The sequence below is a fragment of the Lepidochelys kempii genome, chromosome 2, assembly GCF_965140265.1.
Source record: "Lepidochelys kempii isolate rLepKem1 chromosome 2, rLepKem1.hap2, whole genome shotgun sequence".
Lineage (NCBI taxonomy): Eukaryota > Metazoa > Chordata > Testudines > Cheloniidae > Lepidochelys > Lepidochelys kempii.
In genome coordinates, this window is record NC_133257.1 from 213248659 (window position 1) to 213270987 (window position 22329).

The 22329-nt window shown below is 40.0% G+C and overlaps 1 protein-coding gene across 9 annotated transcripts in view; it reads left to right on the forward strand.

The window, feature by feature from the left end:
* The window catches only part of SNX13 (sorting nexin 13), a 185882-nt gene that overhangs the window by 45942 nt on the left and 117611 nt on the right, over window positions 1-22329 (forward strand). For 8 of the 9 annotated variants that reach the window (XM_073333777.1, XM_073333775.1, XM_073333779.1 and 5 more), the window contains 3 exons: window positions 8409-8511; window positions 13084-13173; window positions 19412-19533. In XM_073333777.1, coding sequence (XP_073189878.1) covers window positions 8409-8511; window positions 13084-13173; window positions 19412-19533 — 315 coding nt within the window. Of the gene's footprint in view, window positions 1-8408; window positions 8512-13083; window positions 13174-19411; window positions 19534-22329 lie in introns of those variants that run through there. The other variant, XM_073333782.1, reaches the window with a different exon arrangement.

Here is a 22329-nt window from a genome sequence, read left to right on the forward strand (position 1 = left end):
GCTTTGAATTTTCTGTGCACGAGGTTTCCTGTCTTTCTTTCTACCTATCCCTACTTAGTGGTGTTAATCTTTTCAGGAGCATGATACTTGCTTAAATTAAACTGTATCAATGTGTGAGGAACAGAGCTATGTGTATGGAACAGTTGAAGCTAGGTTGTATCTGAATTGTTCCTGTCTGCGTTTTCTTCACTAATTGGTTTGTCACATTAATCTGATCCAAATTATGTAAGATTCCAAATACTCTTCCTCTGACACAAAGGTATGTAAGTACTTGTCATGATTCATTAAAGTAAACAAAGTTTTAAGCTGTTGTTTAAGGTAAATTACTCATCTATACTTAGTAATTAAATAATATGCTGTGTAGTATATCTACCTTTATACCAGAAAGAAACAAACCTTAATACTTTGGGAGGTCTCCCTACACCCAATTCATCTTTATCATCCTGAACAAAACACGTAGCACAGAACAATTTTGGGTATGGATCTTTGCTTGATTCCTGTATATTTATATCTCTGTTTTTTCCTATTTGGCATGCACAGTCTTACCAGTTTGTATAGTTTTTTCCTCACAAGTATTTCAAAGCCTATATACTTAAGCAGTACCATTATTTATTTTATGTATTCATGTCCCTTCAATGTTGATGTCAGAACAGTATCAATCTTTGTCTATTTCTTCATTGTATATGCTAGTTAAATAAAAATGCTTTCTTAAATCATGGCAATAGTTTCCTTTTAAATGTGATATACTCTAGCTAACATTTTATTTTATTTTATTTTAGTATGCTGTAGTCAGGTTACAACCGTTGTTCTTCAGCACATTTGTGGAATGATATTGGAACTCTTATTTTTATACATATGCATAGCTATAAGTCTGAAGTCCTTTTCTGCTTGATATTTATTTTTTTTTATTTGCAGACTGATTTACAAACATTTAGCTTTTTTTTGTAGTACATCTCTTCACCAATTCAGGATCAGGTAAGCTATCACATTAGGAAATTTGGCATTTCCAGAAGCAAGAGGCAAAATATTGGTATCATTTATGCAAGTTACATAACATAAAACCATAGAACATCTCAGTTTCCATGAAATATTTTTTGCCTCTACTTCAAGTATTGATAACTCCTTTGACCTATGTGCTGGACCCTAATTCTACCACCTCCCCTTTCTTTGAACAACATGTGAACATCTGTACTCCTGGGGGAATTGTGTGCCGCTGCACAAACACAGAATTAATGTCCCTGCGGATTCTTCCCCCCTCCCCCCCTTTTGCCCACCGGGTCTGATGTGGTACCAGAAAGAGAGAGAGCGAGCGAGCAGCTGGCTCAGGGGCTGCAGCAGCCAGCTGAGGAGGGGAAGGGGGCAGAGGCTACCTTTCTCAGATTGAGGTGAGGAGGCACAGGATATGGGGAGGATGAACAGAGCGGGGCACATGGGGTTGCTAGGGAGTCACAGACTGGGCTTCAGAAGGGCTAGTGGGGGGATGACAGACTGGGGAGGGGGCATATGAGCTAGTGGGGTGACAACACTGAGCCAGAGGCTTAATAGAAGTGGGGGGAGGGTGCAGGGCTACATGGGGATATGTGCAGATGTGCCTGACTGAATGGGAAAGGCTGAGATCAGCCAGGGTCTGCATGGGGGAGGCTCCCCAGCTCCCGAACAATCCCTCCGTGCTCCTCCCAAATAAAACCTGTCCCATACTTCTGCCACCCACACCCAACAGCCCTCCTGGTTCACTCCCAGGCTCCTTCCCAGCTATTACTTTCCTCTCACTCAGTTCCTCCATTGCCCCTGACTCTTGCAATCCTTTGGACTGCTTCTGAGAGGTGCAGGAAATACATTTCTGTATTGTAGTTGATATAAATTAATACTCAGAGTTCTGTACTAGTATGCCTAGTAAGAAATTTGTTTATCAAAAAAACATTTCCTGAATCTTTTTTGTTGTCTGTATTGTTGGACATACTTGCTGACAGGTATGTTGAAATAAATTACCAAAATAATTGAAATTGGTGTGATTATGTTGTTGTTTTGACAAATAAAATATGCAGAATTTTGCAGAATTTTAAAATATTGTGCACACAATTTTAACTTTTTGATGCAGAATTTCCCCAGGAGTAACATCTTTCCTCAGTTTTTTCCTTTGGATCCTAAGTGATGCTAGGCAAAATGGCAGTTATTTGCTGGAATTGAATTTTAATTGTGTAGACATAGAGAATAGATGTGACGAAGCGGGACTGTTCTTAATGTTTCCTCTGAATAGTGTGGGGGTGCCTCAGTTTCCCCTGTGTAGTTCTTAAGTATCTAGGTGGTGGGATAAGGGTGTATGATCGTTGAAGAGCCCTAGAGGGCAGGTGTGTGCAGGGGTCTGGACACAGAGAATGGCCAACACCCTGTTTCCTGGCCACTGATGGCCTGGCCCTTCCCCCCTGCAAGGTGAGAGCTAAAGGGTTGGAGAACAAAGGGATCAGGTGACCTCCTGGCCTGGGAAAGGGACAAAGTCCAGAGGAGGAGGGGCTGGAGAGAATTTCATTTTGGGGCTGGCTGGGGACAAGGAGTGAAGTGCAGATGTGGTGGTCTGGCTCACGGCCCCCAAAATGGACCCGGCAGAGGGGTCCTGTTCTCTGCACCTACAAGCTCTGTTTTAGACCGTGTTCCTGTCATCTAACCTTCTGTTTCACTGGCTGGCTGAGAGTCACGTCTGACTGCAAAGTTGGGCTGCAGGATCCTCTGGCTTCCCCAGGAGCCCGCCTGGGCGGACTCGCTGTGGGAAGTGCATGGAGGGGCAGAGGATGCTGAATGCTCCGAGGTCAGACCCAGGAAGGTGGAAGTTGTGTGAGCTGTGTGTCCTGAAGACAGTCTGCTCAAAGAAAGGAGACTTCCCCAGAGTCCTGACTGGCTTCGTAGGGAGCAGTTCCAGAGCATCGCCTGGGGACTCCGTGACAATAGGCTTTGAAGCTAACATCTTGGATTTCTTTTGTTCACGTGCTTGGATCATCTGACTCTTACTTTGTGGCTGCAGGGAATGTCTTCTGGCCCATTAGGCCTACCTATCAATATCTTATCAATGTGTCCCTTTTTGTTGCTGGGATCTTAAATTAAAACTGTTGTTTGCCTATGTTTTTAGATGCAGCCCAAATTGGGAATGATGCTGAAGCTGCTTTTGATCCTTAAATAGTCTTAATTTGTTGTTATCTCCTTTAGGGCTATAATTCCTTAAGGGAGAGAATAGTCCAGATAAATCTGGAGCAAGATGGATGAGAATTTCAGCTCCCATCACTATTCTGTTTTAAACATTTTTCCTGAAGAGCTAGTCTTGCAGTTTCCTTTATGACAGGGTTACAGCTCTCTAATACTTTTGAATGTAGACAAACCGTAGGGTCTCCCCATTTGTATTCATCAATGTGTTTTCTGTGGTGTCTGATAAGGAGTTGAGGCAAACATTACTTTTTACAGTGCGTCAGTTAGTGTCCTTTTTAACTTATGTAAAACGGTGGCTGCTTCATATTGATAAAAGGCTGAAATTATCACTCTGCATCTCTAGTAACACAATGTGGGCACTTTTGGACACCATTTGCTGTCCCCACTAGGTGGGCATGTGAACCTCTACCTTTGCTGTTAAGCTTCAAACTACTGTGGAATGGATAAGTTCCCTTCTCTGTTTATGGCATATTGCTATTGAAAAGAGAAGACAAAAACAGCAGTTAGCAATAGTTTGTGGTACAAATGCTCTTTCATACTCCTTATTTGCCAGTCTATTGCCCACATGCCTCTCTCATGCTTGAAGTTTTTAACTGGGAAGTGCATTCAACTTAGTCACATAGGAGTTGTCTTATTGGATCAGGCCAGTGATCTGCATAGTCTGTTGACAGTTGCCAATACCTGATGCACCAGAAAAAGATAAGAATGCATATCCGTGTGCACCTAATCAGTTTGTCCAACACTTTATGTAGGTGTGAGTAGACAGGATTTCTTTCCAATTCTTTATCTCATTTTCCTGAAGTTTAAGATTTTAGCTATATATATTCTATTAACTTCTAGACATGAGTGATAAGAGTATTATGTTTGGATGAGTAACTGCAGTCTACTGCATCCTCCTTCCAGTACAGTATGTAGGGCCAAATTCTCTAAAGCAGTGCTTAACTTCTGAGAAAAAGAAACAAGACAAATTTACCTGAAGATCAGTATAAAAAAAAGAGGGGTTATGAGACTCTGTGTATATATCAGCTTTCATCTGTGAGGATCTCAAAATTCCATTACAAAAGTCTATAATTATTATCCTTAGGTGCCTGTAAATTCAGAAATATTCATGCAGTCTGTATTTGCTGCTCAAGTTTTTAAAGAAAGGAAGGCCACTGAACTGGTAGAATTCAATGGCCAAGCACAGGGAATCAGAGTTTCTTGAAGTGCTAAACCAGTTTTTGACAACAGTTGCCTCTTGTACAAGTGCATAGAGAACATGTTCTTCATTTCAGTTTATTCAGCTAGTTCAGTGACAAGTTCATTCAAAGTTGAGAAACTGTTTGGAATAGAAAAAAACAGGAAAACTTGTTTTCCTTTTCTAATGTATGAATAAAAACTTTGTGAGAGATATCATCTACTAGTTCTAATATCTTGAAGGACATGGTGACCAGAAACAGCCAGTTCAATTTACTAAATACTTCCCTTGTTTTAATAAATCAGTTAGCTTTAAATACAAAAACTGTTTTGCATTTAACTTTTTTCTCCCTTATGTATCCCAGCACATTGCTGGTAGTTTTAATAAATAAAACTAATGTTAAAATGCTGTTTTTGTGCATTTGAATTGAATTCCAATATCGATACAAATTACAAATAAAAGATTGATAAATGCGTCATTCACCATTTCTAACTTAATAAAAATTAAGAATTTGAATAAGTATAAATCAAGCTATATAATTGCTTAAATAAGTGTGTGTGTGTGTGTATATATATATATATATATATATATATATAAATATATAAATCAGCAAGTAGAAAACCTTGATTTAATAACTGAATTTAATCTTGTTTTTCATTGTACTTTTTAGTTATTTTCCTAAACAAAGATTGGATTCTCACTGGCTGGTATAATTTGGTATTACCTTTTGTTGCCAGTGAGAATCCAATCTTTGTTTAGGAAAATAACTAAAAAGTACAATGAAAAACAAGATTAAATTCAATTATTAAATGAAGGTTTTCTACTTGCTGATTTAAATCATGATTAAAATCACTTTGATTTAAATTAATCTACCCTGCTAAAACATGTTGTATTTCTGGGTTTCAAAATTACTATTAATGGTAACATTAAAAAGTTGTTCAGAGGATATTTTTAATTATAAAATCGTATTAACACTTTTCTCGGTTTGAAAATATCATGGTAGTCATATGATTTTAGTAACTTACTTTAATGTGTCATCTTGGATTTTCTAACAGATTTGAAACAGAGCTATAATGTATGTAGTTTGTCTGTTACTTCCATGCACAGAAAACTGTTAATTTTGATTCTCTTTTGATAGAGTATAATAGAGAAATTTTGAAATTGGTTATTTTTCAAGTTAAAACTAGTTTATCATGCATAAAACCTTATATGCATCATCTTTAAAACATAGTTGGTTCCCTTCCTTTATAAAATGTTGCTTTAAAATTCATATCTGCAAATTTGCCTTTTGGAGAGAGGATTGATAATGGATAACTGATGATCATGATTGGCAAAAGTTGTCTGTTTATATAGTCACCGTTTCAATTATGCTGTGAAATTTATTTTGGGGAAATTGTTTTAATATAGTCTAACAAATTTGGGAAGGTTCTAAGAAAGATATTTCAACTGTTAATTATGCTAATTGTCATTGACAGTGCCTATAAAGTACAGTTTCTGAAACCATCTCTGCTTGCAGAGAGCAGGACACTGTAGAGCTCAGTTTTTTTTATTGGCCCTCAATGATTTCCATATCAAATATGCTTACTTTGGGAGTGAAAAGATATGTTCTAACTGCCAGTACTGCAAACTCCACCTGGGATGTATAAATCAAGCTATGTTCTGCCCCCCAGCCCTTCCATCATCTACAGTAATAAAGGTTCTGCATTGCCAAATATCCATAGTTATGCTGTGCAACTGTGTTGTCCTCCATGACTTTTCACAAGTGTAACTGATTGGAACTTAGTAAATCATCATATTGATGAGCTTCAAAAAGGGATAGCATCAGTCTCCCTGCTTCTTAGTTATATTGTTTCTGGAGTGCTTGCAGGAGTAAAAAGCCTTACAGTTTTGGGATTAAAACCTGCAAATAGATCTGCTTGAGTGTACCCATGTGTTCAGACAGATCCATTTGCACTAATCAGCGTCTATTTTATTCATCAATGTAAGCATTCCATATATGACCAAACAGGGAACAGATCTGATCAATAATGGTATACTATTTTTTTATAGTTACATTTCAGTGTAGAGCAGCACTTCAGGTTATCCATATGGCCATTAAAAGCCTCCAACTAGTTTACCTGAAATTTGCAATTTGCCTTTAAAACTTTGTGTATGACTAACATGAGCAATAATAACTTTCACCTTCTCATTCTCCTCCAGTTTAATTCTTTTTCAAAGGCTGCTTTTTTGATTTCACCCATTCCGAAGTAGAAAGAGAACATACAATACAGCTTTTTGGGTTTCATCCACTTCCTATCAAAAGCAGCAGTGTTTGTCTTTCTGCTATCGTCCACCAGGGTTAAGTAGTTGATTCGTTATAAAAAGCAATTGAATTTGTCATCATCACAACTGAAACCATTATTTTTTTTCCTGCTATCTTCATTTTTACCAGGATGAAAATGTGCAATAATAAAATTAGTTGCACTTCTATTCATCTTATCATTGTAGAACAGAGGTAGGCAAACTTTTTGGCCCGAGGGCCACATTGGGGAATAGAAATTGTATGGCGGGTTATGAATGGTCACAAAATTGGGGTTTGGGTGCGGGCTGTGGGGTGGGGCTGGAGATGAGGAGTTTGGAGTGTAGGAGGATGCTCTGGGCTGGGATCGAGGGGTTTGGAGAGCGGGAAGGGGATCAGGGCTAGAGCAGGGGTTTGGGGTGTGGGGAGAGGCTCAGGGGATGCAGGCTCCAAGTGGCACTTACTTCAAGTGGCTCCCAGATGCAGTGGCATGTCCCTTCTCTGGCTCCTACACGGAGACGCAGCCAGGTGGCTCTTCATGCTGTCCCATCTGCAGGCACCGCCCCTGCAGCGCCCACTGGAGCGCGTAGGAGCCAAAGTGAGGCCATGCCACTGGTTCCGGGAACTGCATGTTGCGATCCCGACCCTGTGCCCCATCTGGAGCGCCGGTGCAGGGCCAGGCCGCATGGTGTGGCCCCGACTCAGCGCCCTGGCCGGAGCCAGGCCACGTACCCTCACCGGAGCAGGGGCCAGCTTAAAACAGCTCGAGGGCTGGATCCGGCCCGTGGGCTGTAGTTTGCCCACCCCTGTTGTAGAAGCTCAAGAAGAGCCAAAAGTTAATTTCTGATAAAACCTCATTTTCTGCCAACCCATAAAAAAGCTTTACAATGTTCCTTTCATTGATTAAATTGTATATTTAAATAAAAAAAATAGTAATAAAATCACTTGCTTACCAAGCTCTATCATCACCACCTCAGGCTTTTAACTTAGCTTTCTTTTCTTATCCAAGCTACCTGATAAGTCTACTAGTTTGACCTTACATCTTAACTTACTGCTCCCTTCCTGTTTCAGCTGTCATTATGCTAATTTAAGTAATGAGTTCAGTGTTACTATAACATAATATAGTTTCTTCCTGGTAAAAGTTATTCTACAAAGAGTTATTTTCATACATTTAAATGTTTGTGTCCATGTCTTACACTTTCATGTTGCGGTTTGAGTGCATTTCTAAAGAGATTAGTGCTTTGTAGAGTTTAAAGAAAATATATACATAATATATGTATTTATTTATAATGGCTCGACTGCCTCTAAACCTACTTCATTTTGCTAACATCTCTGTGAACATAAATACTGTGGGTAAATTTACCATCTTTAGTTCTGATCCTGCATCAGGATCCACTAGTATAGACACCGGCCCTGTGCAGAATCCCCATGTGGAATGAATCAAAACATATCCCAGTGCTGGATAGCGGCTAAAGATTTTACCAGTACAAAGTACACTGGTGGCATTAAACGGGATGTTACACAGAAGTAGAGTTTTCATGGTTCTTTTTAAAAAAATATTTCTTGAAAAATATAGAAATTCAGCTTTGTATACGGTGAACAACAGTCACCTTTGGCAAGCGTTACACAATGTGTGTAAACTTTTGCTAGAAAATATTGCTTACCAGATGCCTTTGAATTTTTAAGTTTTAGATTGAACATCTAAGTTGAACATTTAGAACATGGAAGCTGATTATTTTATTTTGTATCTTTTTTTAGGGGGTTTGTGGTTACTCTCTTATTTGGAAAAACAAATTCAGAAAAGTACCTTGAACAGTGTGAACACTCATTTCTTCCTCCTACGTCTGTTGGGGTTTTTAAGGTAAGCAACATAAGGAAAATTTACAAAGCATTGTAGCTTCAAGATCAGAATCCATAAATTTCAGACTTTGCCACTTGAGTCTTTCAGTATGTTGTACTATCAAAAAAATTGAAATGTATCAGTTTAAGTGCATATTTCTCAAGATAAACATTTATATTCTCGGAGTTTGAGCCAGGTTTTCTTCTGCTACAAAGAAATATAATAAATGGACAAACTCTGCACTGGCCTTTCAAAAACACATTTTTACGAAGTGTGCGCTACTTTAAAGAAACAGCTTATTTTGATTATATTTTTCTGGCTATAGTGTGAGAAGCAGAATAACGTATATACTAAGTAGTTTCTTCCTATGTGCAATCTGTATAGTTTTTTCTCTGATTAACTTTTATAATTTCCTATGTATTCATTTAATAAATGTTTGTGTCTTAGTCTGCAAAAATGCAGAGACTGGGGCTCCTCACTCACTCCAACAGGATCAGCATTGCTGTTTGATATTTTTTCCATTCCTAGGATCTTCCTCTCTGCATCTTCAGTTTGATTCCCTCTGATCAGAAGGGCACCTGTTAGCTTACTTTTCTTGCCTAACTTAGTTGAGAAAGATTATTGAAGATTGGGTCTGGAAAGCTTGATAGGATGAGAGTCTGTCTTGGCCAAGTCAGAGAAAGCATGGTAAATGATTTACAGCTAGGGAAACTGTGAAACCATCTCCTCAGCTGTCATGTTTTCTGAAGCTAGTGACCTTTCTTTGCTCTGTTTAACAACCTGGTCTTCTGGTTGTGTGAGCCTCCTTTCAAGACTCTTCACTGGGAAGATTTTTTTGCATCTCTTTACCTTGAAGGTAATGTAACAAATACAATGGACAATGGAAGAGGTATTTCATGCTCTCAAGTAGGTCTCCATATTTGATCTTCTATGGCAGTGGTTCCCAGACTTATTCCACCGCTTGTGCAGGGAAAGCCCCGGCCGGGCCGGGCCCGTTTGTTTACCTGCCACATCCGCAGGTTTGGCTGATTGTGGCTCCCACTGGCTGCGGTTCGCTGCTCCAGGCCAATGGGATGCGGAAGGTAAACAAACGGGCCCAGCCCAGGAGGGGCTTTCCCTGCAGAAGTGGCGGAACAAGTTTGGGAACCACTGTTCTATAGTGATAAGTGTTCCTTTACACTTGTCTTTGTTAAAAACTAAGATCCTGTCCACCTAACAAAGTTTTCAGAGTTTTGTTCCTTAAGTGAGGAATGTTGAAGCCTGGGCCTGAAAATGTGTTCAAATATATCTGCAGCCTTCAGGGGACTGGATCCTCTTCCAGGTTTCAAGGAGAAGCATCTAGGCTTCTGTATACATCATGGCCAGATGAAGGTTTGTAAGGCCACAGAAGGAAGTTCATTGTCTCATGAGGTTTAGAGAGACCATTCCATTAGAGCCAGAGCTCTGGCTCTGGGCTGAAGATGGACAAGTATCAGTGGGGAAGCCTTGCAAAACTGATACCTGTTATTCCATGCTTTTACTAGTTACTATTTGAATGTGCAGGCACCTACAAGTGCTATTCTACAATGGATGAGTGCTTAGAACTGGGCATCAGTTTAACATTCCTTTGAAGGGAGTGGGGTATGGGACTAGAGGTTGCCATTTTCTTCTCCTCAGGCTCTTCTGTCTAATTCAGCCGTGAAGTTCATGGTTTTCTATTGCAAACTGACCCACAGAAAGCATTATATACTAACTTATCAGCCAACTTGCTTTTTGTGGCTTTGGCAAGAGAGTGAAGGCTTCCACCATACCAGGCCTTCCAAAGCCAGGCTTCAACAATAGATTCTCCTTTGTTAAGGAGGTAGAGCAGACAGATGCCTTTTGGGTCAGAAGGAATCAAACTAGAGAGAGTGATGAGGGAGCCTGAGTGAGTGGAAGAATCCTGGGTAGTGGTTAGTTGTCGTCCTGTTTATCAGCAGGAATGAGGAGGAGGAACCACCCCAGAGTCTTTGCTGTCTTGATGGAGCCACAGAAAACAAATTAGCTACTAAAAATTTGCCTTAAGTATCGCTGGGTCACTTCTATACTTTCAAAAGTCCTTCTACTGCTCTAATACTTAGTTACTCCAAATTTTCTTTCTTTGGAGGTGCTTACTGACTTTTGATGTTGTAAACACACATTGCACATTCAGGTTAATTTTGTCTATTCATTACATACAGGTTAGTCAAAACTCTGGGCTCTTGTGTGTCTGTGTGTTGAGGTATGTTTATGTTTTAAAATAGAGAAGCCCACACAACAAAGAAAGGGGAGTGTTGATGAAATTGCAGAATGTTACGGTTCCAATCTATACAACCCTATCCATCTTCTTTCCCCTCAGAATAATGTTTTCCATGCATTGCATAGGGTTTACAGCAGGAGTTGCTTTTCTTCTTTCCTTTCAGAATTTTTTAGGCAGATGGCCAGCAGGGATTACTGCTCATTTGTTTATATCTCTAAAAATAAAGAAACCAGAAAACTGTGCACATGTGTGGATTGTGATACCAGGTGTGCCCATCACTATTACCCTCATCCTCCCTTTTCCTATTATTTTTTTTCTTTCTGGTACATGCACTTGTTCTATTTTGTCTCTAAACCAAACTTTGTGGGACAGGAGCTCTCCCTTAGTAGGTGTTTGTATGGTATCCAGCACAATGGGAACTCAGTCTGAATGAAGCCTCTGCATGCTTCTGTAATGCAAATAATGAGAAGCAAAACAGACAGTATTGTAAATGGCACTCATATAGTGCAAATATTAAGTATTTCTTGCCTCATAATGCTTAAAGCCATTGGTCTCATTGGTTCAGATGTCTAAATGAATCTCAGCCTGTTGATTGTGTGCACTTCAAGACAGAGAAGATCCTTGGTGGCCCAAAGGCCTCCAGCCAAATTTAAACAACCTGTGTTTAGTTCTAACTCCTCAGTCTGAGACAGGGAAATGGATCAGCGTTCACTCCCTATCAGTGACCGGGCCACGGAGCTAATGAGCCAACCAGCGGACCAAATTCAGTAATGAATCCTTGTTATGTACCACCTGAGGCTTGTTGTGCATACACTAAGAAATCTGAGACTGTTGCTTTCTCCTTGTTCCTCTTTGACTTGTCCTCCCTTATTCCCAATGCTTCAGTGGAGGCACAAGCTTATTCCATGGCATCAAGATTGCACATTTTAAAAATAAAAAACTAGTTGTGGGCTTCTAGCAGGTCTGTGTTTTAAGGGTATAAACTTCTCTTATCTTCAGAAGCTGGGTCGTTGGCCAGTTGGTTACTTATCCTCTTGTGGCAAAGTTATTTAAACCTATGGGGGTATCATCTTAGCCTGAAGTATGAGCCTAGTACTCAGAGCTCTGTGTATGCCTCCTTTTTTAGCCTCTGTTTAGTTTCCATGAGAATGTTAAACCATAAGGTTTTATTTTTAGTTGCTGCTGTTGCTGAAGGACAAATCAGCAAATTAGTGACACAGTCAATCAATAGAAATTTCATGTTTTTACTACGATAGGCTGAAAAAAGGAAAGTTCTAATGTTTGAGGGTGCAGAGTTGCTGTCTATTCTTTAGTGCATACAGTGTATGGTACTGCGTAAGCAATACCTCTGCTTCTCTTAATCTGCCTCTGTGAGCAGATTTTTGAGAAACTCTGCCTTCTCTGATCTCACCCTCAGTTTTTTGTTTAAATTGCTACTTTGATCAATTTATGTGTGGACTAACCTTACTTGTAGAGCACTTTTCCCCCCCTTATAAATGACATTCCTATGACTGGTTTCAGAGTAGCAGCCATGTTAGTCTGTGTCCGCAAAAAGAACAGGAGGACTTGTGGCACCTTAGAGACTAACAAATTTATTTGAGCATAAGCTTTTGTGAGCTACAGCTCAGTCCTCACAACCTTCCCTGATGCTTTTACTACTGGTTTGTATATTGGTTGCTTGTGCATGTGTGTCCTCTTTTAAACTGTTAACTGGTCTGTGTACTGAAATTTTGTTGTGCAAAGTTTATATGCATTTTTATAGTACCCTATTTAACAAAGAAATCTTTATTTTTGATTTACAGGCTTTATGGGGTTTATTATATAATAGTTCAACATTCTTTTAAGTCATTTTCCAAATAAGTTTAATTTTGTATGCTCAACACAACACAGAGGGTGAAGTGATTTGCTCAGGGTTGCAGTTTCTAATGGTCAGGTACAAGTCACAGGTCTTTACTGTCAGTCCTGTCTTAATCACAGGCTATCCTGTCTCCTTTGACTATTATGACATTTCAAAGGAACCAATTTTTTCACCATATGGGCAGAGTTTTTCTAATATTAGTCCCTCAGCTCATTTCAGTACATAGTACAAGGGGTGGAGAGGGGTGGGTGTGTGTATCTCTCGTGTGTGTGTGTGTGTGTGTGTGTAAATATACACATACATAAGATATACATATTTTCAAATGATTTTATGTACTATATAACTAATGATTATAAGTGAAATACTGTAGTGTAGGATTTTTCATTAAGAAATATTCATATACCGTGAACAGTAGATGCAACAATTTTTATTCATAGTGAAGATCGGGTTAGTAAAATTGTCCTAATCTATTTTTAAGTGTACAGAAGAAATGAAATGTGAAGCCAGGCCTATTAAGATTGACAGAAGATTGACAGGTGCCAATATAATTGATGAACCTTTGCAACAAGTGAGTTTTAATATAAAATATTTGAATTTTTTTTCTTGTATTGGGTGTGGTATTTTTGTGGCCTTCATGACTAAAATATTTACATGATCCACAAAACGGGTAACTGTGTATGAATTGCAATAATTGAATACTACTTTAATATAAATTGCACAGTGCTAAACCCACTTGAAGACCATTCTAAATAACTCTAACAATTCCTGTCTCATTTACAGGTTGGAGAGCTCACTTTTAAAATATCAAACATTTTCTGTGTGGAAGACCTGAATTAAATTTTATACTTACATGGTGGCAGAATGTGTTGTTAAATCCTTAATTTTTACTTGAACTGTCTTACTTATTTGGCAGATTTTATTCAAAATGATTAATGTGGACAAATGCAGCATTTTCAGTTTGTCTTTTGAGTAGTGGTTATAGTCAACACAATAATGACTTGCAGATAGAACATTATTCACAATATTTAACAAGAAACAAGTCTAAGAGGTGTTCAGTTGAGCCTCCTTTGACATTTTTGTTTACTTATAGAACAAATATGACACGGGCAGTGGCATTGTAAGTTTCCCTACATTGCCTTGCCTATATGCCTCTACCCTAAGACGAAAGACTAAAGGTTTAAAAGAGTTCATTCAATCACTATAAGTAATCTAATCTTGGTCTTTTTAGTGAAGAAAGCAAAGAGTTAATTATAAGTTTATAACTGTCATAAACGGCATTTAAAGTGATTTATTATAAAATGTTACCGAATTATGTACATTTCACTTTTTAGAGCTTAGCTAAAGCATTGTTTTCTGCCCCCAAAAATGCTGGACATATTTAAAAAATATACTTGCTATAATAAACCTGAGATGCACAGGCTATCCTTCAGGCATCAGATTGCAAATATCTTGAATTCTGAATACAAACTCTCTGCTACAAACCCATAGTTGTTCTATAGCAATATGTTAAATACTCAGAATAAGGTTAAGCCTCTAGCATACCTTTGGTACTACCTACATAATTAACAATGTCATTTTCAGGAGGTTTTTTTTTTTTTTATTTAAGGTGACTTATTTTAAAAATGTTTGTTCTCCCAAAGTAAATTTAATGATAGCTGACATAGCCTAGGTATAACATACATCTCTTCAAAAGTTTTGGATCCTGTGCTTAATATTGAGTAGTGGCAACACAGGAAAAAAGGTGCCTGATTAAAAGTTTAGTTTTTACTTCTTCAAAAAAGTTATAACTGGTTTTCAAACCCCAGTACTAGCTCTCAAACTCTGTACAGCAAATAATTCTTAGAGAGTACTTACTTTATCTATATCCATTCCTCCCTAAAACGCATCTTTTAATGGTACTCTACAACTCACCATTCCCTATCTAAATTAGTACAAATTAGGTATTATGTATAGTACCAAACTAGTATGTTTCAAGATGCAGTTAAAATTGTCATCCTGATCTCTATCATATCAACTATACAATTTATGAGCATGTCTCTAATTTGGCCTTTTTTGCAGAAGGTTGAGAAGGTGAGGGGGCAACTTTGGAATCATTTGGAGTCCTCAAATTCCATGATTTCTTTCTATCTAGCTTTCAGCCAGGGTGTGGAGCATTTTCTCTAACTCCTTCTTTCCCCATCAATCCCTGCCCCCAGAATACTTTTGATTCTGGAGGGATGACCTATGGTGCTCCTTCCAAATTGCCTTTTTAAAAAAAAAAAAAAAGTTCCTTCTCTGTGAATATCTCCAGGACTTACCTCTACTTCGGCTCATAGTCATCTCATACAGAAAAAGTGAATTTGATGCTATTGTGTGTTTCAGTCCTGCTCAGAATCTTCATTTTTTTTTTTTTTATTGCTTGGGAAGTCTTCTGAACCACAGAACAGGCACTAGAGTTGTTTGTCTTCAGATTCAGGAAGGCAGCACTTAATCTGTTTACACTCTGTTCTATTTGGAAGTTATCTTTGCAACTATGTAGGCTTAGAAACTTTTTCAATTTTAAAAAAAAGCTCAAATTCTTTGTAAAGTTACTTAGTTCACCTTCATTCCCCTATATCCTTTATAGGAGCTGATAAATGAAACTTAATCCCTATCTTTCTCAGCTGTTGACTGACCATGGAGAAGTTCACTTGCAACAAAGCACAGTCAGGAAAAATTCACAACTTGGATTCTTTGTATGCCAAATCACTAAGTACTCTCAGAATTCTATTCCCAATGCTTAGCTTTCCATAGACAGCAAGGATTGTGTGCAACAGATAAATTGTATATCCTTCTGCCTCCTCTCTCTGATCTCCTTGCAAAATTCAGACTAAGCAAATTGCAGTTGAAGCACTCTTCAGTAATTCAGAAAGCTGCTTAGAAGGGAAAACTTAAGTGAGAGCTATTACCACCCTCACATGTACCTAACAGTTCTCAAATGTTGAGCCCAGGCTCAAGGCTGTCTTCACTTCCCCTTTCCATTGTCTGAGAGATGTTTTTATATCTATATTAAACCCTACTAAAAGTGTGTCTGTGTGTGTGGGGGGGGGGGGGGGGGAAGAGGTTTTACAAGATTAGTTGTGACCCTGGAATACTCATTTTGACATGGTATTTATTGCCAGCTTGCTGTGTTTTTATATATGTAAAGTAGGTGTCAGAATGTGATTGTTGTGGCTATGAAAATAGTTCTTGAATGATGATGCATTTATTAAAAATTATACTTGAATATTTCATAATATTTGTATTTATAGTTAAGGCTAAGATTTTGTCACGGATATTTTTAGTAAAAGTCATGGACGGGTCTCAGGCAAGAATGAAAAAGTCACAGAAGCCTGTGACCTGTCCCTGATGTTTACTAAAAATATCCATGATAAAATGAGGAGCCTGGGCAGCTGCAGGTAGGCTGGGAGCTCCAGGGTCCCCCTCTGCTGGCGGCTCCCAACTCCGGGGGTTCCCCCTGCTGCCAGGGAGGCTGGGAGCTCCGGGGGTCCCTCCTGCCGAAGAGCTGCGGGGGTCCCCCCTGCCGTCTGTGGTGGCAGAGAGCTCTGGGGGCCCCCTGCTGCCTGCAGTTTCTGGGAGTGGCAGGAGGTCGCCTGCCAGCAGGGGACCCTGTAGCTCCCAGCTGGGGGTGGTTGAAGTCTCGGAGGTCTTTGGAACTCACGGAATCTATGATTTCTGTGACCTCCATGACTAAATCGCAGCCTTATTTATAGTTTATGGATGTAGTTTGACTCCTGGCAATCTATCTCCTTTGTAAAAGTGCAAGGAGTCAATAAACTACAGTATAGAACTAGACCATTAAAAAGAATGGTGGCGGCTGCTCAGCATAAGTAAAGTAGTGTGAGCTTTGCAAGAGAGACAAATGGATTGCCACCTTTTGTTACTGTGTTTTTTCATGCAAAATCCATTACTTGCTATGAGTGCAGAGCTGATAGTATAAAAAGAGGAAACTTGCCAGTTTTTCACTCTTTAAATTTCTTGTTGAAATTGATATTCTCCCCATTGACACAATTTTTGCTATGATGATGCAGGGCAAAATCATACACTTTAGTACATGTTAAATCTTGTGCACTTGCCAAGTACTCCCACTAAGCATTATATGAAGATTTAAAGATTACAGTATGTCACGTTGTCTGTAGTGGCTCACAACCATAAGTGCTTACCTCTGGGCAGACACCACAAATTGGTGGTATGTTCTATAATTAGATTTTACCAAGCCAGTAACAAATGTGAACTCTTGGATCACTATATCAGTCTTACCATGGAGTCACAGGTTTCAGAGTAGCAGCCGTGTTAGTCTGTATTTGCAAAAAGAAAAGGAGTACTTGTGGCACCTTAGAGACTAACCAATTTATTTGAGCATAAGCTTTCATGAACTACAGCTCACTTCATCGGATGCATTCAGTATAAAATACAGTGGGGAGATTTATATACATAGAGAATATGAAACCGTACATGTTGTAACGAGAGTGATCACTTAAGGTGAGCTATTACCAGCGAGGAGGGGGGAACCTTTTGTAGTGGTAATCAAGGTTGGCCATTTCTAGCAGTTTACAAGAATGTCTGAGGAACAGTGGGGGGTGGGGAACACCCAGTCGGAGAACACTTCAATCTCCTTGGTCACTGGATTACAGACCTAAAAGTGGCAATTCTTCAACAAAAAACCTTCAAAAACAGACTCCAACAAGAGACTGCTGAATTGGAATTAGTTTGCAAACTGGATACAATTAACTTAAACTTTAATAGAGACTGGGAGTGGATGGGTCATTACACAAAGTAAAACTATTTCTCCATGTTTATTCCTCCCCACCCCCCCACCCCCCACCCCTCGCTGTTCCTCAGACGCTCTTGTCAACTGCTGGAAATGGCCCACTTTTATTATCACTACAAAAGGTTTCTCCCCACCCCCCCACCCCCGCTGGTAATAGCTCACCTTAAGTGATCGCGCTCCTTACAGTATGTATGGTTACACCCATTGTTTCATGTTCTCTCTATATATAAATCTCCCCACTGTATTTTCCACTGAATGCATCCAATGAAGTGAGCTGTAGCTCACGAAAGCTTGTGCTCAAATAAATTTGTTAGTCTCTAAGGTGCCACAAGTACTCCTTTTCTTCAAGGAGTCACAGTGATGGACGGTGGAGTCACTTCTTAACCTGTAGAGTCTATCTTGCCACCAAGACAAACTCAACTTACTGATAAATGGTCACTTACACCAAAAAATCACACAATATTTCAGTTGCTTCCAATCTCAAGAGACCAGTCACTTACCCCAGATCAAATGGTACCATAGATATTATACCAAAGACAAAGCTTGTAGCCAATCCTGTAGTAAACAATCTGAAGTTTTATTAACTAGGGAAGAGAAAGAAGAGGGGTGTGCGTGTGTATATATATATATGTGTGTGTGTGTATATACACACAAAGCAAGCAAATATGCACAAATGAGTTGCAATCTAAATTCTAAGAGTGACAGAGTTGTCGTGATCTGTCAATTCAAAGTGTCATTCAGGGCAAACCCAGGGGCAGCCCCTGGGGATCTCTGGCTGCAGTTTGGTGTCTCCGGCCATGTGAGTGTTCAAACCGCAGAAATGAAAAATCTTCACATCAGCGATTTTTATTTCTCTCCTCCAGCATTCAAAGCAATGGGATGAGTCCTTCTGTATGTACTTCTCCATGGTGGATGAAAGCTTTTTAATGGCTCAGTTAAATTTTGATTGTTGTCCTTGGTGGGCAGTTGGGGGATGGAATTCCCATGCTTGGGTTCACAAGTTCAGAGCAAACATTTAGAGAGTTATAAAGTAAAACTTACATATTTTCTTATTGCATGGAATGTGGACATTAGAAGTAAGATTAATGCATACAGCAATTTACAAGCATTTAATAATCTAAACATTAAATACATTCTTATAAGACTAATACCTATTTTAAGCAAAACTAACATAGAGCTGAACTGGTCTGGTCTCCAGCTATGAGTTTTTCAGTTCTTAGCTAATGCCTGCAGTCTTGGCAAGAGCCTCATCTGCCAGCATCACACCATGCCTTTAACCATGTCTACAACACACAGGTCATAGAGAACAAGAGTTATGATTTGCAGATTAAATATTTCTCCACCTTTCTGCAACCATAGGGCATGGTACTTATATGTCTGAGCCACAGCTATAATAGTGATGATTAGAGGCTGTGGTTTGCACATCCTTCCTTTTTGCGGGCAGTAGATCTCTGTAGTTGGTAAATCCACTGTGGGAACATCTCAACACCCCATTGCTCAAACAATATGGAGAGAGTAGCATTTTAGTTGCAAGGAATTGTGGAGTCCCGCTGCATAGCTTCTCTGCTTATCATTCCCCCAAGCCAAGCAGTACAATGGTGTTTCACTGTGTTTGGGGCCTACCACAACTGCAGGAAGTCTGAGAATTTCATGTAGTGGTGAGTAAATTTGCATAGTCTAAGGTATGTTTCATGTCTGTATAAGCATAACAATATATTGGTAAAAGCAAAGATTTCAGGGATTGTTTTTTGATGCTCAGCCTTGTCTCTGTATGTTTTGAAAGATGCCTTGGAGTTTTCACCATTGTAACAATAGAGAAGGGTGAATGTTAGTCAACAGTAGAGAGACTGAGTTAAACATAAACAACGTTGAGGTTAAGTTATCTGTATAGCGGTGTCTCAATCACCGTGATGTAAAGGATATGAGAGAGCATTCTTTATCATATGAACTTTAAATGACACAGCTATTGCATCTTCACACGCTAAAAGATATTTTGTATCCTTTTTTTAAATTTTAGGTAATCCAGTTTTCACTGAGGGACTATGTCCAGTACTGGTATTATACACTAAGTGATGATGAATCCTTTCTTCTTGAAATCAGGCAGGCTCTTCAAAATGCACTCATTCAGTTTTCTACTAGGTAAGACAATTTGTGTTTCTATAAACATGCGTTTAAGCCAGTACAAAATATCATCGGTAGATTGCAGTATAACAGCTGAAGTTTTAAAAAAAATATACCGATGCATACCGTGGAAACTGCAGCAGACTTTATATATACACAGAGAATATGAAACAATACCTCCTCCCACCCCATTGTCCTGCTGGTAATAGCTTATCTAAAGTGATCATCAGGTTGGGCCATTTCCAGCACAAATCCAGGTTTTCTCATCCTCCACCCCCCCACACAAATTCACTCTCCTGCTGGTGATAGCCCATCCAAAGTGACAACTCTTTACACAATGTGCATGATAATCAAGTTGGGCCATTTCCTGCACAAATCCAGGTTTTCTCACATCCCCCCACCCCCATACACACACAAACTCACTCTCCTGCTGGTAATAGCTCATCCAAACTGACCACTCTCCAAGTTTAAATCCAAGTTAAACCAGAACATCTGGGGGGGGGGGGTAGGGTAGGAAAAAACGAGGAAATAGGCTACCTTGCATAATGACTTAGCCACTCCCAGTCTCTATTTAAGCCTAAATTAATAGTATCCAATTTGCAAATGAATTCCAATTCAGCAGTTTCTCGCTGGAGTCTGGATTTGAAGTTTTTTTGTTTTAAGATAGCGACCTTCATGTCTGTGATTGCGTGACCAGAGAGATTGAAGTGTTCTCCAACTGGTTTATGAATGTTATAATTCTTGACATCTGATTTGTGTCCATTTATTCTTTTACGTAGGGACTGTCCAGTTTGACCAATGTACATGGCAGAGGGGCATTGCTGGCACATGATGGCATATATCACATTGGTGGATGTGCAGGTGAACGAGCCTCTGATAGTGTGGCTGATGTTATTAGGCCCTGTGATGGTGTCCCCTGAATAGATATGTGGGCACAATTGGCAACGGGCTTTGTTGCAAGGATAAGTTCCTGGGTTAGTGGTTCTGTTGTGTGGTATGTGGTTGTTGGTGAGTATTTGCTTCAGGTTGCGGGGCTGTCTGTAGGCAAGGACTGGCCTGTCTCCCAAGATTTGTGAGAGTGTTGGGTCATCCTTTAGGATAGGTTGTAGATCCTTAATAATGCGTTGGAGGGGTTTTAGTTGGGGGCTGAAGGTGACAGCTAGTGGTGTTCTGTTATTTTCTTAGTTAGGCCTGTCCTGTAGTAGGTAACTTCTGGGAACTCTTCTGGCTCTATCAATCTGTTTCTTTACTTCTGCAGGTGGGTATTGTAGTTGTAAGAAAGCTTGACAGAGATCTTGTAGGTGTTTGTCTCTGTCTGAGGGGTTAGAGCAAATGCGGTTGTATCGCAGAGCTTGGCTGTAGACGATGGATCGTGTGGTGTGGTCAGGGTGAAAGCTGGAGGCATGCAGGTAGGAATAGCGGTCAGTAGGTTTCCGGTATAGGGTGGTGTTTATGTGACCATTGTTTATTAGCACTGTAGTGTCCAGGAAGTGGATCTCTTGTGTGGACTGGACCAGGCTGAGGTTGGTGGTGGGATGGAAATTGTTGAAATCATGGTGGAATTCCTCAAGGGCTTCTTTTCCATGGGTCCAGATGATGAAGATGTCATCAATATAGCGCAAGTAGAGTAGGGGCTTTAGGGGACGAGAGCTGAGGAAGCGTTGTTCTAAATCAGCCATAAAAATGTTGGCATACTGTGGGGCCATGTGGGTACCCATAGCAGTGCCGCTGATCTGAAGGTATACATTGTCCCCAAATGTGAAATAGTTATGGGTAAGGACAAAGTCACAAAGTTCAGCCACCAGGTTAGCTGTGACATTATCGGGGATAGTGTTCTTGACGGCTTGTAGTCCATCTTTGTGTGGAAAGTTGGTGTAGAGGGCTTCTACATCCATAGTGGCCAGGATGGTGTTATCAGGAAGATCACCGATGGATTGAAGTTTCCTCAGGAAGTCAGTGGTGTCTCGAAGGTAGCTGGGAGTGCTGGTAGCGTAGGGCCTGAGGAGGGAGTCTACATAGCCAGACAATCCTGCTGTCAGGGTGCCAATGCCTGAGATAATGGGGCGCCCAGGATTTCCAGGTTTATGGATCTTGGGTAGTAGATAGAATATCCCAGGTCGGGGTTCCAGGGGTGTGTCTGTGCGGATTTGATCTTGTGCTTTTTCAGGAAGTTTCTTGAGCAAATGCTGTAGTTGCTTTTGGTAACTCTCAGTGGGATCACAGGGTAATGGCTTGTAGAAACTCGTGTTGGAGAGCTGCCGAGCAGCCTCTTGTTCATATTCCGACCTATTCATGATGACAACAGCACCTCCTTTGTCAGCCTTTTTGATTATGATGTCAGAGTTGTTTCTGAGGCTGTGGAGGGCATTGCGTTCCGCATGGCTGAGGTTATGGGGCAAGTGATGCTGCTTTTCCACAATTTCAGCCCGTGCACGTCGGCGGAAGCACTCTATGTAGAAGTCCAGTCTGCTGTTTCGACTTTCAGGAGGAGTCCACCTAGAATCCCTCTTTCTGTAGTGTTGGTAGGGAGACCTCTGTGGATTAGTATGTTGTTCAGAGGTATTTTGGAAATATTCCTTGAGTCGGAGACATCGAAAATAGGATTCTAGGTCACCACAGAACTGTATCATGTTCGTGGGGGTGGAGGGGCAGAAGGAGAGGCCCCGAGATAGAACAGCTGCTTCTGCTGGGCTGAGAGTATAGTTGGATAGGTTAACAATATTGCTAGGTGGGTTGAGGGAACCATTGCTGTGGCCCCTTGTAGCATGTAGTAGTTTAGAAAGTTTAGTGTCCTTTTTCTTTTGTAGAGAAGCA